Raw genomic sequence first — 16,871 nt, 5'->3', positions numbered from 1 at the left:
TATGTTAGTACTTATTTAAACACAACTTCCTGTATTGAGAGGACAACAGCTTGGCTCAGATTTGAGTCATTTCTGTCTGGTACAGAAATTTCTTTCATTAGAGGTTGGTCAATACAAGATGTGTTTAGCATTTAGGACAAACACAGCAGATCAATAAGAGTTCTGGGTCAGCTCAGATTCGATTCCTGATCAGAGTTTACAAATGTGCAGATAATGAAGGTGTCTTGGCTGGATGAAATCTCTGACAGTCTGATGTTGAGCTGGTGTCCCAGTAAAGGGAGGAGGCCCAAGCCAAATTTGTACATCTGCAGTTAAACCAGTGCTGGGGAAGAATAGAGATGCACTGCAGCAGCTGTGGCCTTAGAGCCCCTAAGAAATCATAGATCATGGAAAGTTTTGGGTTCACCATTTCCTTCCAACCCCAGGGACACCTTCCACTATTCCAGGTTCCTCCAAGCCCCATCCAACCTGGCCTTGGACACTCCCAGGGATGGGGCAGCCACAGATCCTCAACCTGTGCCAGTGACTCACCACCCTCACAGTAAGGAATTTCTTCCTAAAATCTAATCTAAACCTTCTCTCTTTCAGTTTGAAGCCATTTCCCCTTGTCCTCTCATTTGTCCCATCACAAAAGTCCAAACTGCATTGTTTTGCATCCGAAATGAAGAGGGAGCAGCCTTCATCCCCTTGCCTGTTTGCAGGGGTTTTGTGGGAGGCTCCTGAGACTCACACTCACCCCCAGTTTCACTGAGGGGAATAAGGCTCCAAACTCCAACTGGCAGATTGATCTCAATCCTGGAGGAGAAGAACTGTCCTAATAAAGTCACTGAATCCCAAATCACAGCTCAAAGGGATACTGAGGCCACCACACCCCAGTCCTGTAGAGGAGAGCTGCTCTCCCTGCATGAGGACTGCTGCTGGTTCTTTCCTCAGCTCTGGAAGTCAGAGATGGAATATTTTACCTTGTTTTGCAGTTCTGCCTGGGGTCATCTCACTACTGAGTGGGTGGTAAAGCAAAAAAATGGTTTTGTGGTGTCCAGCACAATTTGAAGAAAGCTTTTTAATAATTTGATCCAGTTTGCTTTCCATGTGTAAGGTCCATTAGGTTATTTGAAAACTATGGTAAATTCTGCCTCTGGCTCATATTTTTGCATCACTCTTGTGTCTAGAGTTTTCTTTCTCTCTCTAACCTTGTATCAGGAGACATTCAAAAGAACATTACCATCCCTCGCTGCATTTAACTTAACCAAGATATGACTCCTGGGGATAGTCTAATGTGGAAAAGAGCAGGAAGAAATCATATTCTGTCAGCATATTAATGTTCTAAATTAATGCACATCCTTCTTCATAAAAATGGTTTCTTCAATTCCAAGTCAAATAATATTGATTCTCAATGTGACACAAAGACAAGTGATCACTGTAATACAACTTAAAAGCAACCTGAAGAGTAGCTGAGGCAGGAGGAAATGGAAACTTGACAAGTGTTTTTGCCTAAGTGTCAGTAGAATTATTCTTTTAGGGAAGACAAGAAGTTTAAACATGCACAGGTAATTTAAACAAGCCTTTTCTGAAATTCCAAGAGGAAAAAAAATGCTCTCTAATTTCCACTCCATTAAATTGTGATATTGTTAATATTAGTATTAGTATGTAAGTAGCTCTGAACAAAATGTTTAATTCTTCATAGAATATAAATTAACACATCACTGCATTTCTGTGGGAAAATGTATTCCAATAGGAACAAAAGTTTTCCAATTATCTTTGGCTTTCTTATAGCCAGGCTATCTCCACCAACCCTTAAAGAAGGAAAAATTCAGAAAATAAATTCTCTTAATATTTCTCTTGGGTTTATATACCATATGTGCTTGTAAATTCCATGTGCCCCATTTATCATTTTCATTGATGGATTCAGTTGTACTATCACAAATTCCTGTCCACCACCTCCAGCAGCACAATACATCCCTACCTTTGAATATGTTAAGATTGTCCCTGTGGTTCCTTCTGTCCCCTCAGTGTGTATGTTGAACACATATCCAGGCACCATGCAGGCTCTAGGATATGGATGGCTTTTTTTCCATTGGAAAAAAATCCTTGCCCAAACCCCAAGTGTGGAACAGAAGCCAAATGGATGTGAGCTGAAAAATATCTCTGCTATGTCAGGGAAGTTAAGTCTGTTTTGGGTCAGACAACAAAGTGAGTTGAGCTCTCCTGAGAAACATCCAGCACAAGGAGAGGAAGAGAAGCAGGGGAGTTGAAACTGGAATGGGTGCAGGGAGCCAGAGAGGTGCTGAATCATCTGATTCCTCCCACGTAAATCTGAGCCCTGTAGCACCAGACCCCTCCTACTCAAGCAACCTGACTCATCCTGTACCCTGCTTGTGACTTCCTACATTTTCTCTCAGGAAAATCCTTTCCTCTTCCTGCACATAAACCAAGACATGATGGACACATTCAGTCTTACAAGATTTTATGTATCAGGGTTCTTTTTCAGCTCTTTTTGCTGTTCTGCATATCAAATCTGACCCACTGCCTCTTCAAAGCATGAGCACATACACAGACACAAACACACAAAATGCTTTCTAAAAACAAAATACATAATACTCAGTAATTTCTGGAGTCAACACTAACAAAGCAATCCATTATTGAAAATGTGTCAATAGGGACCACTCCACTGGGTAAGAGAGGAGTAGGGAGTGATTTTAGCACTGGTCTGTCCTCACCCTGGACCTGCTGGCTGCCTCACTGGCTCTGTTTTCAGCTGTCCTAAACATCTTCTCAAAAATGGAATCTCCCTCTAAAGCCTGATAGGAAGGGGAGGGACAAGACTGTACAAAACTGAGGTCTAAATTCATCTCTGTTTAATAAGCCTGCTGTTAAAGTTATTAACCCACTTCCCCTCTGCAGACAATGAGAAAAATTAAGCTACTCCATGTCATGTGTCTCACCTTGTGCTGTGGCTTAGGAGAAATCCCTGCTGGAGGTTCCTCTTTCCATTATTGACTAAAGTAGGAACCTGAAAAATCTGTGAAGACTCATTTGCTGGTTTTAATGACTCAAGTTAGTCAAAATGTGTTCCACTCCTGAAGTGGTCTGTGTCTGCACTGCCTGTGTAGGATGCCAGCTGCTCCAGGCAAAGAGGTGCCCTTATTGGTATTTTATACTTTAGTTATGAAATCCACTTCTTCTGTGTTGATTGATATCCTGGGGACTTCAGATGTCATGCACAGCCATGGAGAAGCTCTCTGTGAAGAGCCAAGGTAATTGCAAAATGACTTAAAACGAGTCATGGAAAGGCTCCTGCAGATCCAGCTTTTGTTCTGGTGCAGGTCCATCCTCCAGCCTTGAGCAAGAGAAAATGCACAGAATGTACCCATGTGTTTGGTGGCATGTTGAATTTTATAATGAAGGTACTTAGGAAAACAAGGATTCACATTCCAGCTACTGTAGGGAACATTTCAAACAGGCCTTTCAAAGAAGAAAAAAAGTCAAATCCACGAGCTATAATTATAGCTCATGAATTTATAAGGGGAATGGGGCTATATTTTTCTAGGAAATTGTGTTAATGTCTTCAGTGTAGTAAAAATTAACATTTCTGCTTTCTAGCTTTTCACCCTCTTATTTGCATCCTCTTCTTTGCATTCCTCTGGGACAGAAAGACTTGGTACTGCCAGCTCCTCCAAGGATTAAAACGGGGAGTTTGAATCTGCAATTCAGAACTTTGTGTGGCCCCAAGGGCAGCTCAGAAAAGCTCCATGAAAGCAGCAGGGAACTCAGGCCCTGCAGAGCAGCTCCCTCACACAGAGCCTCTAAAGGCTTTTGCCCCTGCCTTCAGTACCCTCAAACTGCAGGGGAGAAAGCACTGAAACAATAGAGTCTGCAAAAGGAAATTAGAAATGAGAAAAAAAGCCAAGCTTCACCTGCTGAAGATAAAAAATATTGGACCTTCTTGTCAAGAATTCTGGCAAACCCAGCGCCTCTCCAAGCCCTTCCAGCGAAGCAGGATGACTTCTTGAGGGTGTGTGCACAGTAAGAAGTGCAGCATTTTCCTGCAAAGTCTGAGCAAAATCCCCTGCAGCTCTGCTGAGAGATGCCAGCTCCAGTCCTGGGTGCCAAGTGGACATGTCAGTGCAGGATTACACGGGCAGAGTGCAACAGAATTCATCTGTGTGGCACACCAGGGCATTTACACAGTTCTTTTACTTCCAGATCCACAACCAAGCATTTGATGCTGGGTGAGAAACCTCCTTGTTTCACCACATAGCTAAAAATAACCAAAAATAGCTTGTTTTGCATGAATGCAAGTCTCCATTCTGAAATAAAAAAATGTTCAGAAGAGTCCATCATGATGGTTCATATCTCAAAGTACCTCTCACCCCTCTGTCAGTGGTGCCAGTGGAGCATTTATCCATTTTCTATATTCTTCCACTGTCCTCTGCCTCTTGATTAATGTGCCCAATTTTCCCATTTCCCAATTACTCACCTGTCAATTTCTCTTGAGGTTCTGAAGGTCAGGATGACCCCAAGAGATCAAAAAGAGTCTTTGCTTCCCTTAGCCTGAGCAGCCAAAGAAGGAGCCTGGAGTGCTTCTGATTGCATTTTCAAGGTTGTTTATTTCTTCTTACCTAAATTCTCTTTCTCTCTGATCTGCCAAACTCTGCCTAGCAAGGAGGCCATAACATTTCTGCCTTAAGCCCTGGGCAGCTCCCACACTATATACTCAAAACTACATGTCTATATTTACAATTTCTTCACCATTTTCTATCATCTATGTTGGACAGTGTGTCACTATCCTTAACCAATAGAAAAGTGTCACCATCACACCAAGACACGGAGGGCAAGAGGAAGGAGAAGAAGGTTAGGACACGCCCAAATTCCTCCATCTTGTAGCCCATTGAACACCATATTTAAAGTCCCAAAATTCTACTTTTCCACACTGTGTTAATTCAAGCATCACACTACTAAAACCCTTGTGACTTGCCATTCCTCATCCAGAGTTGACAGTTTTTCATGGGCTGAAATCAAAGCCACAGATGTTTTTGATTTCATGGCAGGGTCCCTGAGACCCTTGCCAGGGTCTTGAGACAGCCAGGGCAGCCAGAGGGATGTCCTGGACTCCAGCACTCACCAGGTACTAATATAAAGTAGTTAATGGTGTCCTTACAAGGGCTTTGACATGAAGGTGTTTGAATTCAGCCCTTCTTAAGTTTTCACTTTGCTTTTCATAGCAGCACGTTCCACTGGCAAACATTCCACAATGTAAACCTGGGACAAGAGACATCACCAGCGTAAGGACACTGTCAGTGCCTCACTGTGACTCCTGCACAGTGCCAAAAATCTTGTCTGGGTTAATGTTGCCAGCATTACACTGCATTAATGGAGATGTTACATTACATTCATTGCATTGCTGTTGTATAAAGCTGCACAATTCCAAGGCCAGCATGCAGCACACCCTCTTCCTTGCAGTGTATAAAAGCAAGCACTATTGAAGTTTGCTTTATAAAGAAAAATATCAAATGCTTTAATATTACTTTCATAAGGAAAATCTGTTTTTATTTTCTGTCTTGGTTGTAAAAATAAAATATTTCCATTCATATAGAGCCAGAGCAAGTCTTTGGTTGAATACATTCTTCTATCCTTATTGAGACAGATATGATATAGAACACAAATAAAGATTTGAGAAATAAACTGAAATATATTTTCCACTCTCTTTGTCCTCTCCATCTACAACACAGTCGTGGTCATAGCAACATTGGTCCATGGGTTATCTGGTTTTCTTCTGCTTCTATTCTTACAGGTTTTCAGCATCTGAGCTCAGCAGGATCAGAAAGGATTGAGAACAAGTGGAAGTAGGCACCGTGGGTCTGGCACATTCACACTTTGAGGTGACCTGGTGTGTTTGCACAGCCCATTGCTTTCCTCTCACAGAGATCACAGTGGGTGTCACTGCCCTTTTGGCTTTTTAGTAAATAACTCAAACCTCTCTGGTTTCCTTTTCTGTAAGACTGAGTTCAAGCTGAACAGACTCAATCTTCCACTTCAGTTTCTTTAGAGAGGTTAATGTGCAAGAAGAAAAATGAAGCCAATTCGGTAGCTACTTCAGAAGGGTTTACTCACCTCAGGTATGCTGCAGGGTGGAGTGGAATTATGGAATTTACCGGGGAAGAAAAAGGAGAAATGGAAAGAAATAAAGTACTAAGAAAGTATGTGGGAAAAAAAAAAAAAAAAAAGACATAAATAAAACAAAAAACAAATTGAAAGTGAAGCAGAAGTACAGAAAATGTTTAGTGCTGTACAAATTTTCAAATACTTGTCTTCTGCTGTGCTCTGAAAGAGTTAATCCTGGTGTCAGCCAGGAACTCAACTAATGATTCCTCTCCTACTTCTTACATCATCAGCAGATCAAGATCAAATTTAACATTGTTAAAATGCAGGGAATAGCTATAAACTGAATCCTTAATGAAAGGAGCAATGGGTCAAAAGGGCACATTTGTTATTCAATAATCCAGTAAAACTTTTCAATCTGCTGAACAAAATACCTCCGTGCAATGCTGAAAATAAATGAGCTGGGTCTTTCTGATGCAGTTTTTATGTGAGATAATTTCAGCATGTCTGAAAGTCATCACAAGAGACTTGCTTCTGCCTTTTAGTATGTTTGTTGTAGTACCTTCCACGCCTTTCACATTTCAAATGATTTCTCAGTGATTCCCAGGCTCCACACTTTGAATGTGCCTCAAAGGAACCAGCCCCTGGTCCTTCACACGCTGCTGCTATTTTGGAGGCAGTCTGTGCTTATTGGAACAATCTTTTTCTTTTCATTGAGAGATCAAGCTAAAGGGTCAAACAGAGAAAAGAGATACACACACAAATAGCAGATTCAAGGAGTTCCTTGCCAAAGGATGTCGGGGATGTAAAAGGTTTACATGGCTTCAAGGAGGGGACAGGGCAGGTACTCAAATGAGAGCTAATGAGAGGCTCTGGGCAGACAAATCACACACCAAGCTGACAAAAATCCCATAAATGAGCCCTCAGACCTTACACCTCTTCAATTTCAAACAGCTGAATCTCAGAAAATTTTATCTACAGACTTGGGACCTTTTTTGTTTTAGAGAAATTCAGGAGGTAATCAAGCATTCATTCAGAGCTAAATGATCTATTTTGGCACAGCCAGGGTTCTTGCAGGAGACCCTTTTTTTTTGGCTCAGAAAGTGTGTTTGCAGAATGCTTGTCATTCATGAATAAATAAGAGTTTATAGAAGTTTATGCCACATAGGCAATAAATATGGAATAATATGCTGTACAGAAATATTCCCAAAACAAGGCTCTCTAAGAATATAGGATCAAATTCCAGCATACTTGGGAAGTGAGAAAATATTTTGATGTGAATAAGAATTGCAATTAAAATCTTTAGTCAGACCTCAGGAGAAAAACAATTGCAGTGTTTAAAAAAAGGCTGAAGCATTATAATTCCACAGAAATGGCTACAGAAATTATTTGGCTTTCTACTGATCAAACTCTGTCTCCAAGTACTTGCTGCCATAGACAACAGAAAATAAAAATTAGCAGAGATTTGAACAACAAAATCATGCCAGAATCTTTTGTTTAGTTGTGTTTTGCTTGTGGCTCATAACTAGGATGTAGCACTATAATAATTTTGCAAAAGCTTTTTGGACTGAGTTTTGGGGGTGTTTCTGGTCTGCTTTCCCACCCTCTGACATAAACAAATAACCTGCATCTGGTTTTGTGTTCCGTTTTTCAGATTGGCAGCTCCCTAAATCCCACTTTAGTGACTCTGTAAATGCATCAGCTGCGGGAGCTGATGCAAGTGCCTGGAACCTCTTTCCCTACACTATAATCTAACGCACGTAGCGAGCCAATGAATATGTGGGAAAGGAGGGGCTTTCTGGCTGAGGGGCTCTGCCAGGGAAACAGCTGTGGAGCAGCACAACCTTACCCAGAGCCAGGCAAACACACTCATTCACATCCTCAGTGGCTCTGCGCTTCCAGGGCTGGCAAGGCAGCTGCCCCCTCCTCCTCTCTCTGCAAGAAGTGAGCAAACTTGCACGGAGAAACAGAAAGGACAGCAAACCTCAGCTGTGAGACGTTTCAACAGATCCAGCAATGGCCTGGGTCAGTAATTTCTCCTGGTTAAACCACCTTGCTCTACATGAAGAACGTCTCAGGAGGTACTTAAACAGCACTGAGGATTATTTAACCTTCCTGTGCGGGCCCAGACGGAGCCACCTGTTCCTGCCCATGGCTTTGGTGTACTCGGTGATCTTCGTTGTCGGGGTGGTGGGGAACTTCTTGGTTTGCCTCGTCATCCTCAAGCACCGCAGCATGAAGACCCCGACCAACTATTACCTGTTCAGCCTGGCGGTCTCAGACCTGCTGGTGCTGCTTTTCGGGATGCCCCTGGAGGTCTACGAGATGTGGAGCAACTACCCCTTCCTGCTGGGGCCCGTGGGCTGCTACCTGAAGACGGCTCTCTTGGAGACCGTGTGCTTCGCCTCCATCCTGAGCGTGACCACGCTGAGCGTGGAGCGCTACGTGGCCGTCCTGCACCCGCTGCGTGCCAAGCTGGCCAGCACGCGCCGCCGCGCCCTCAGGACCATCCTGGCGCTCTGGCTGCTCTCCGTGCTCTTCGCCCTGCCCAACACGGGCACCCACGGCATCGTGCTGCAGCGCTTCCCCAACGGCACGCTGGTGCCCGGCTCCGCCACCTGCACCGTGGTCATGCCCCTGTGGATCTACAATTGTATTGTGCAGATCACTTCTTTGCTCTTCTATGTGCTGCCCATGGGGGTGATAAGTGTGCTGTACTATCTGATGGGGCTAAGAGTAAGTCCTGCTCCAACTGTGCTCAGTGTTTCCTTGGCTCATTCTTGTGTGTTTGTGTCTATATGTGGCTTTTGAGTGACTTTCGCACCTTTTTTGTTGCCCAGGTTTTCCCCTCAAAACAGCAAAAGTGTTTCTCAAACCTCTGAAAATAGTAGATCCAACTTCTTCTCTGGTGCAATCCTGTTCTGAGATTAGTATAGCTATGTTGAGGAATAATTTACCCCAATCTTCTTATAAAAACTTACCATCACTGCTGCTCACATCTGAATGTTAATGAAACACTCAAGTCTGTAGATTGTTTCCAGCCTCCCAGAGATTTACACCTTTGCAGTAGGGACTAGAAAGAAATGGACCAAAAGGAAAATGTGAAAGGAATAAAAAGAAGATGGCTAGTGATTGAATCTTGTGTACTATTTGTTTTCTCTTTCCTCGTAGAATTTCCATTGCATTACTTTCTTCTTTTCCTTCCCTGGAGCTGGTGGTTATATTCACTTGTTAAAACTCACAAAGCTTGTAAACTGAAATGTTAGCTTATTGCTGCAGCTAGAAAATTCATCAATTTATATAACTACAGCCTTGTTTTACCAGGCTACCTTAGAGCTTATATTCATTCTCTCTTCAGAAATTGAAACTACTTTTAACAAGTATCCATCACGTCAATATGTGGAAAAACAATCAGGATCACAGTGTTATAAAACTACATAGCACAACACTGAAATGTACTGCTAATCACAGTGACTTGATGACCACTTTCTTCTCATAAGTTTAGACAATATAAATCCCATTTTATCACACTGAATGTAACTTAAAGTTTACAAAGATGTGTCTGATCCCTTAGCAAGAAAGGAAGACAAATGAACTTATTAAATAATATGCAAGAAACTCAACTAAATCTCTGCTGGTGTACATATAATTTTTACTTACCCAGGAAAAAAAACATGGATTATCTGCCAGAAATCCACATAACAGAGCAGATCCTCAAGGCAGTGAATGGGTTAAACTATCCCCAATCTCTGGAGGCTCTTGAGGGGTCTTTTGCAGAGTTTCAATTAATATTTTGCAACATTAGACCTGAAGGGAATGAAAGGTGATGAAAATAGAGTTGTTACAGAAAGAAAAAGAGAAATCCCTGAGTTTATAAAAGGAAGACTTGAAGGTTGCAATAACTTCTATTTGCAGCAGCAGATATTCCTATACCCCATCCCAGAAGAGAAGCTCAGTACCAGATGAGGGCTGATCCCCCAGGACTTCTGCAAATTTCCACATTTATTCAAGCTGTCTTTCCTAAAGACAGGAATGTTCACTGTTTGTGCCTCTGTTTTTCTGTACATCCAGCTCAGACTTCCAAATTTTAACAGAATCCATCCTGGCTAGATCTGCATTATCTCCAAGCTGCACTGGCAAGATTTCATTTCTTCAACAGAAGTGATAGAAGAATGATGAATATATATAATTTTCCAAGAGGAGACACTTTTCATCTGCTCACAGAGGAGAGCAGAGGAGGAAATTCATGAGGCTTTAGCAGCACCCTGCAGTTACCTGAGTGCCATGTATCACTCACAGAACTCAGTGGAAAAGATCAGGGTTGATCCAAAGGTTGTGCAACAGCTTAAATTCAGCAAACAGAGGCATGACCTTTTCATATCCAGGCTTTGTAGAAAGGGCATTTGTTCACCATTTTCTCTCTCAAGCTCTGCCAGCACTGGACACTCTCAGGATGCAATGCAGATGGGGACAGGGACCTGCCAAGCTGCTGTGAGAAGGCAGCACACATGGGTCATAGGGTACCTGAGTTAATTTATAGTTCAATCCCTTGAAAAAATGTAAAAACACATTTGTCTTTTTCACTGGGAAATGGTTGATTACCTCATTATCTACTTGGGTATAATTTTAAGGCTTGGTGGTTTAATATTGCAATGTTGTGGTCAATTGATCAGTTGATCACCAGTGTAAAGAAGAGGACACTGCTCATTGCACTGTAAACTCATTAGGCTCAATTGTGGAAGCTTCCTGCTGCCTCTTTCATGGGGTTCCCATCACAGATACCTTTAGGATAAATCCCTAAATCATCCAGGCTCTTCAAACCCAGTTCAGCTGTTGAGGTGTGGGTTACAACCCACAGCCAAAGAGCTGAGGAGGGAGGGGAGAGGGATGAGATGAGAACATGGGGCAGTAGCTGCTCATGGAAGTTCATCCGTGGGGCACTGATTGAGGTGGGATGGGATTGCTTGGGGACAAGTCTGCATTGCAGCAGGATTCAGTGCAAGGTCCCTGCCCATTTCTTTCAAACTGATTCCTAAAAGGAATGCAGGTGCTGATCACAGCTTGTCTAAAAATCATACTCTATTTAACAAGGGTTTCTGACAGCGTAGGCTGGATGATTCTTCTCCCAAGGTTCCAGCTTTTCTCTTAGTCTCACATCCCCTCAGTAATTGGCAATAATAATAATAGTAATAACAATAATAATAATAATAATAGAAATAAATTGTTATAAATTTTGATATAGTGGCAATTTTATTTTAGCTGTCTTTGAAGTAAGACAACTTGTTCTTACCAATGCACATCTGGTCCAACTTTTATCATTAAAATCTGTTTCTCCCCTCAGATGCCCAGCTGTTAAGCACCCAGAATCATCTGTGGATGGTGACTGCCTTTGGCTAATTTCTGCAGAGCCCAGCACAGCTCTTCCAGAGCTGTCCCCTTTCCATGGAGGCTGTTCAGCAGTTCTTTTCCCAGTGGCTGGCTCTGCTTTGCCATGGGGGTGAGCTAAGGGCACACCAAGGCTGCAGCTCAGCAGCAAACTCCAAAACAGGCAGGACTGTAATCTTTAGCAGGAGCCTTGTGGGGCTTAAATATAAATTTTTCCATCAGCTGAAGAGAAACTTTGATCACCACTAGTGTCAAACAGGACAAGGAGTTTACAGAAACCATTCCTCTTCTGCAGATTACAGAAAGCAGTCCCTCTTTTGTAGAGTGGCCTCACTATGCTTGTCTGGGCATAGGTGAGACCCTGCTTTCACTCAGCCTTTTGATTTCTGGGGTGAAATGCTGTAGCTAATAAAGATCTGGGGGGTGGGGGGGAAATCCAATTTTCAGCTTCTTGCTCCAGTCACTTTTAATTCTCTTGCAGTGAAAAGGTAGCATTCATCTCAAACCTACACAGCCTCATACATCACAGTGATGTAAAAGTATCTTGGCCGGGGTTCTATCCCTCTCAAAATACTGGCATTAACTCAAGTTACAACCTTTGCCATGGGCTCATTTTTTTTTCCCTCTCTGTTTGTAATCTTTCTCTGTTTCATTAAACTGCAGCTGCTGAGTTGTTCTTACCTGTTACACCTTCATCACTTGAGGCTAAAGAAGAGCCTTACAGCATCATCAAAGTGACAGGAGGAAGGGGAAATATAAAGATACATGTGTCTCTGGTTTATTACAGCATCAGCACACTGTACTCTCTGAGGCTTTGGAATATGCCTGGAATAGATTACTGTTGAGACTGAAAACCACTGAAGGGAATCCAGGAGTTTTAATAAATCTAATCATTTATCAGTAGATGTGTTACAAATCAGCTGAGTCTTTTCCTTAAGCAACTGTGGCTATGACTAAAAGTTACAAGGGAAATAATGTAAAATATGAGAGGCTGAATTACACTACACTCGACTATATAATTCCATTTATATGTTTTTTCCTTTTATAAATGGAATAAAGAGAACACTGAAAGAAGGGCTCATTTCATCATCCTTACAGAAAAGTATTATTAATCAAAGAGCAAAGTCACAGTGTAAAAGGCAAAAGCAAATAGCACAACTAGTATGTCTTCACAAGGCTTTTACAAATCCAGAGTGATTAGTATCTTTTCCCTCATTCCTGATATTGTCTCATGTATAATTAAGTTTTGGTTCCAGTTTCCCTACTTGAAAACAGACAAAGCTGTTGGCTAATCAGGACTTCCCACTGCAGGAAGCTGGGACCAAATATGGACTTTCCAGATATTATTTCTTTGGTACTCAAACCAATTGCCCTGTTTATGTAAACCTGACCTTTTCATTAAAGCACCAGTCTTCTCATCATAAACATACTGGGGATGGATTCCAGGGATGATCAGATTATTGCTCCTTATATATCATTTATATTATATTTTTTATATATTCATATATTATTTATATTATATTTATATATATTGCCCATTTTTTTTTAAGTCCAGGAAAAACTACTGGAGAAAACCCACTCCTCATTGTGCCTGAGCAGTGTGTGGCTAAATCTGTGTGTATCATGCACCCTGCCCATCTGCAAGGCAGAATTTCTGGGATCTGTTCATTTGATTGGTTGAATATCAACTACTCCCAACACTCAGGGCATGAAACAAACTCCCTTGAATTCCACTGGATTTTTTCCAATTATTACAGCTATGTTGTACTGAGGTATCTCTGGGTATTTTTTGGATCATTGGATTGTGCTTAATTGTGGGGAACACTTTTAGGAAAATAAACAAACAAATTATATTTTGCTAGAAGAGAAAATAATGCCTAGTAAAATACTGTTGAAATGGAACAGAAACTGTGAACCAAATATTGACTTGCTAAGAAAAGATAAGTGGGGAAATGAAATACAAATTTGCTGTAATCTGCAGATTGTTTTGAACCTAAAGCTTCCATGTTTTTCTAGACCAAAACTGAAATTTAAATGCAGATTTTTTTTTTTCAATGAGTCCCGAGTGGCCCCAAATTTTGCTTTCTCAAATTACAACCATCAAAATATCAAACAGCCTGTGTCTGGTGTGGGTGTGGTCTCTTGTCTAAGCTGTCCTTTGGTTTCCCTCCTTTTGCCAGTTGAAAGGAGATGAATCTTTGGAAGTGGAGGAAATGGCTGTGAATGTTCAGAGGCCATCCAGGAGATCAGTCACCAAGATGTTGTGTAAGTAGTGAGTCCTTCTGTGTTTTATTTACCATGAGCAGGAGTGGGACCAGATCCTGAAGGGTATTGAGCAAGTTCATTGGATACAAGAGTTATGAGTAGCTGTCATATTAAAAAAAAAAAAACCAAAACTTTTTCTGTTGTATCTCGACTTGCAGGAGTGAAGCATTAGGAGTAACAACCAAAACAAAGCAAATTTTCCTCCCCAGCAGAAGAGGAGGGGAGGAAACTTTCATGGCAGATGCTTGCATGACAATTCTCCAACACCCTTCATTCTAAACTAGCACCTGCAGCCCTCAGGGAGGATCCTCTTTTTTTTTCAGAGTGCAAATAGTCTATCTTGTACATTTTTGCACAATGTACATCTGTTTTGCATTACACCAAACTGTGCTTTGGAGCCAGCCTGGTTTTCTGATCCTGGAATGGGTTTGGCCTCCATTTATACCCCAACATTGCCTGGCTGTTCCCTGCTCTGTTTGAATGTCACCCTGTGTGCACAAACTGGATTATCCAATACAGAAATCAGTGGAAATATTGTTCTTTTAGTTGGTAATGGTAAGACAGAAAGGATAGCAAAAGTTTTGAAACCATGAATATAATTTATATATTAAGTCTCCCATCCAACTTTATGAACTCTCTGTGCTGTGCAGGCTCCCATTCTGACCAGCTTTCCTTCTCCCCTTTCTCCACACCAGTTGTCCTCGTGATAGTTTTTGCCATCTGCTGGGCTCCATTCCACATAGACCGACTTTTCTTCAGCTTTGTTGTGGAATGGACTGAGCCCTTGGCCAATACCTTCAACTTAATTCACGTGGTGTCAGGTAAAGCTTTCTTCTTCCACTTGCACAGGGAGTGGGGGGAAAAAAGTATTTGTGAGTGGTTTTACTTGGAATGTGTAGTCATTTATTTTGCAGAGGACATGAGACTTATGTGGAAAACCTTGAGGTTTGGTGGGCAGTGATGAGAACTGCACCTGAATAAAAATTGCAGGCAGGTTTCTGCAGCTTTCAAGATCTGGACATGTGTCAAATTCACAAAAAATAAAATGAAAAAAAAAGTATATCATGCATCATTACTAGCTGCTTTTAATTCCTGGGAATGTTCAGAAGTAAAGATTGCTGTCATTCAGGTGCTTTCAAGAAGTACACAGTAGCAAGCAGCATCCTCCACAGGCTCTCTGGGGCAAATAGGAAACCTTACCAAATGTAAAAGCCTTACCTACTGTTCAGCACTGGGTGATGAAACCAAATGTTTATGGCCCTGCCAACCATAAAATGAAAGGCTTTTCAAAGACAAATTTTATTTTCAGTCTGCCATGGGAAAACTGACTGTGGCCATTACGCTGCTCAAACAAATCCAATCTTATGCCATTGTCCTGGTGAGTTGTAGGAAATTAGCTTCCCCTGGCTGGAAGTTATCCTCTGACAGCTTTGCTGGGGCACCAGCTGTGCAAACCCTGCTGTGGGGATGAGGGCAGTGCTGGAGGCAGCTCAGGGCAGCTCAAGAGAGAGCTGGCTCCCGAACAGCTGGAGAGCCTGGGCTCCAATTCCCAATCTCTCCCACTTTCACTGCAGTGAAAGCTGAGCTAACCTTGGTGAGACATCCCTCTGCCTGTGCCAGGAAGGCAGCAGAGCTCCACTGCTGCTGGCTCCACCCTTGCATCCAAGTTTAGTGGAGCTGTACAGGCAATAAAGAGATTTTCCTCTTCTGAGATAGTTTCACACACAAATAAATGACTCTCTCTTCCCCCCAACCTTGTTCTCCCAGGTGTTTTCTTCTACCTGAGCTCTGCCACGAACCCCATCATTTACAACCTGCTGTCCCAGCGCTTCAGGATGGCTTTCCTCAGTGTGATTTCTCCTTGCTGCAAGCACTGTGCCCCTAAACATCCCACTTGCAAGATTTCATCCCAGAAGAGCATATTTGTGATTGAGGATCACAATCTCATGGACTCTGCTGAAAACACAAGTGTCCCTGGCACTCACAGGACATCTGTCAGCAGCTCTCAGCTCTCCACTGGCCTGTGACTTTCTGTGTTGTCATCCAGGTGAGAGAGAAGGTTAAGAAAACTAAGAAACTAAAGCACAAGAAAACTTCCTAAAAGACTGATTTCAGCAAGAATTGCTCAGGAGATGTCCCACTGAGTGAATGAATGAAGGAGGAGGCTGTATTTAGGATATCTTAGGGAAGCACTGTACTGCCCCCAAGCTAATGGGAGGGCAGGAAATGGGAGTTTGCTCACTGCAAGCTGTGCCAACAAAGAGCTGCTTTAAAAGGTGAGAGACACTCCCGATGTTGCCAGCACAGGAGACAAAATCAGCTTAGTCAAGTCTTACCAAATAGCTTCTCGTGCAGCAACCAAAACATCAGGTTTTACTTATTTTGAAACAGGACGATTTTCTGCATAAACCTTCTCTCCCCACTTCTAGCTTTAGGTAAGCCAGTCCCACTTCCCTCTGTTACAACCTGTTGCAGACCTCTCCTGTCAACACCAGCAGACAGGCAAGAATGAGAGTAGCTCAGAGCTGGGCTGATAAACACCAGCCCCCAGCAGCAGCTATTTCTGGGCCAGAAGAACCAGGGAGCCAACAACTGTAAGACAAATGTAAAGCAAACTTTTGCTTTCTGAGCTTCTTATCATCACTTCAACTTCAGATATTTATGTGTTGTCTCCACCAGCGAAGACCTGTGGTTGTGCACCAGCAGACTTCAGTGCTCCTACACCAGGTGGACTGCAGAAGTCAGAGATCTACGAGGATTAGCAATCACCAGGAAGGAGCCTGGACAGCACTCCCAACAGAGGGAACTGGGACAAACCTGATATATAAGGGCAATAAAATTGGGAGTTTTGCAGTGATACTGCATCTACTAAATTCAGTTTTTGCCACAAGGTCTGAAAAACTTCCCTGCATCCCTGTGGTGCAAACAGATCCTGAGGGCAGTACACCCATATCAGAGTGAAAATTCCTGGGCTCTGCTGACTGCAGGGACAGGCCCCTGTAGAATTTTGCCAAGGGAGGGTCCATTATGCGATAAAGAATTTTGTAAATCTCTGTCTCACACTTTTCAAAGCCTGTTCGTTGTGTTTCAGGGAAATGCCTCCTGTGTGCACCCTGGGTTTG

General features: G+C 42.4%; 1 protein-coding gene across 1 annotated transcript; it reads left to right on the top strand.

Moving 5' to 3' along the window:
• The first annotated feature begins 485 nt into the window (after positions 1-485).
• NMUR2 (neuromedin U receptor 2) lies at positions 486-16,608 on the top strand. The gene is made up of 4 exons (XM_021552222.3): positions 486-8,835; positions 13,665-13,749; positions 14,445-14,570; positions 15,517-16,608. Exons 1-4 carry the CDS (start codon positions 8,116-8,118, stop codon positions 15,774-15,776), a joined length of 1,191 nt encoding a protein of 396 aa, XP_021407897.1. The 5' UTR covers positions 486-8,115; the 3' UTR covers positions 15,777-16,608.
• Positions 16,609-16,871: the final 263 nt, after the last annotated feature.

Source organism: Lonchura striata, chromosome 13 (assembly GCF_050655825.1).
Source record: "Lonchura striata isolate lonStrDom1 chromosome 13, ASM5065582v1, whole genome shotgun sequence".
NCBI lineage: Eukaryota > Metazoa > Chordata > Aves > Passeriformes > Estrildidae > Lonchura > Lonchura striata.
The sequence above is the reverse complement of the archived record's forward strand: the minus strand, read 5'-3'. Positions and strand labels throughout refer to the sequence as shown.

Coding starts and splice junctions, on each gene's coding strand:
- NMUR2 (XM_021552222.3), top strand. CDS start 8,116: ATGGCCTGGGTCAGTAATTTCTCCTGGTTAAACCACCTTGCTCTACAT. Junction 8,836..13,664: donor ACTATCTGATGGGGCTAAGA/GTAAGTCCTGCT, acceptor TCCTTTTGCCAG/TTGAAAGGAGATGAATCTTT. Junction 14,571..15,516: donor CTTAATTCACGTGGTGTCAG/GTAAAGCTTTCT, acceptor TTGTTCTCCCAG/GTGTTTTCTTCTACCTGAGC.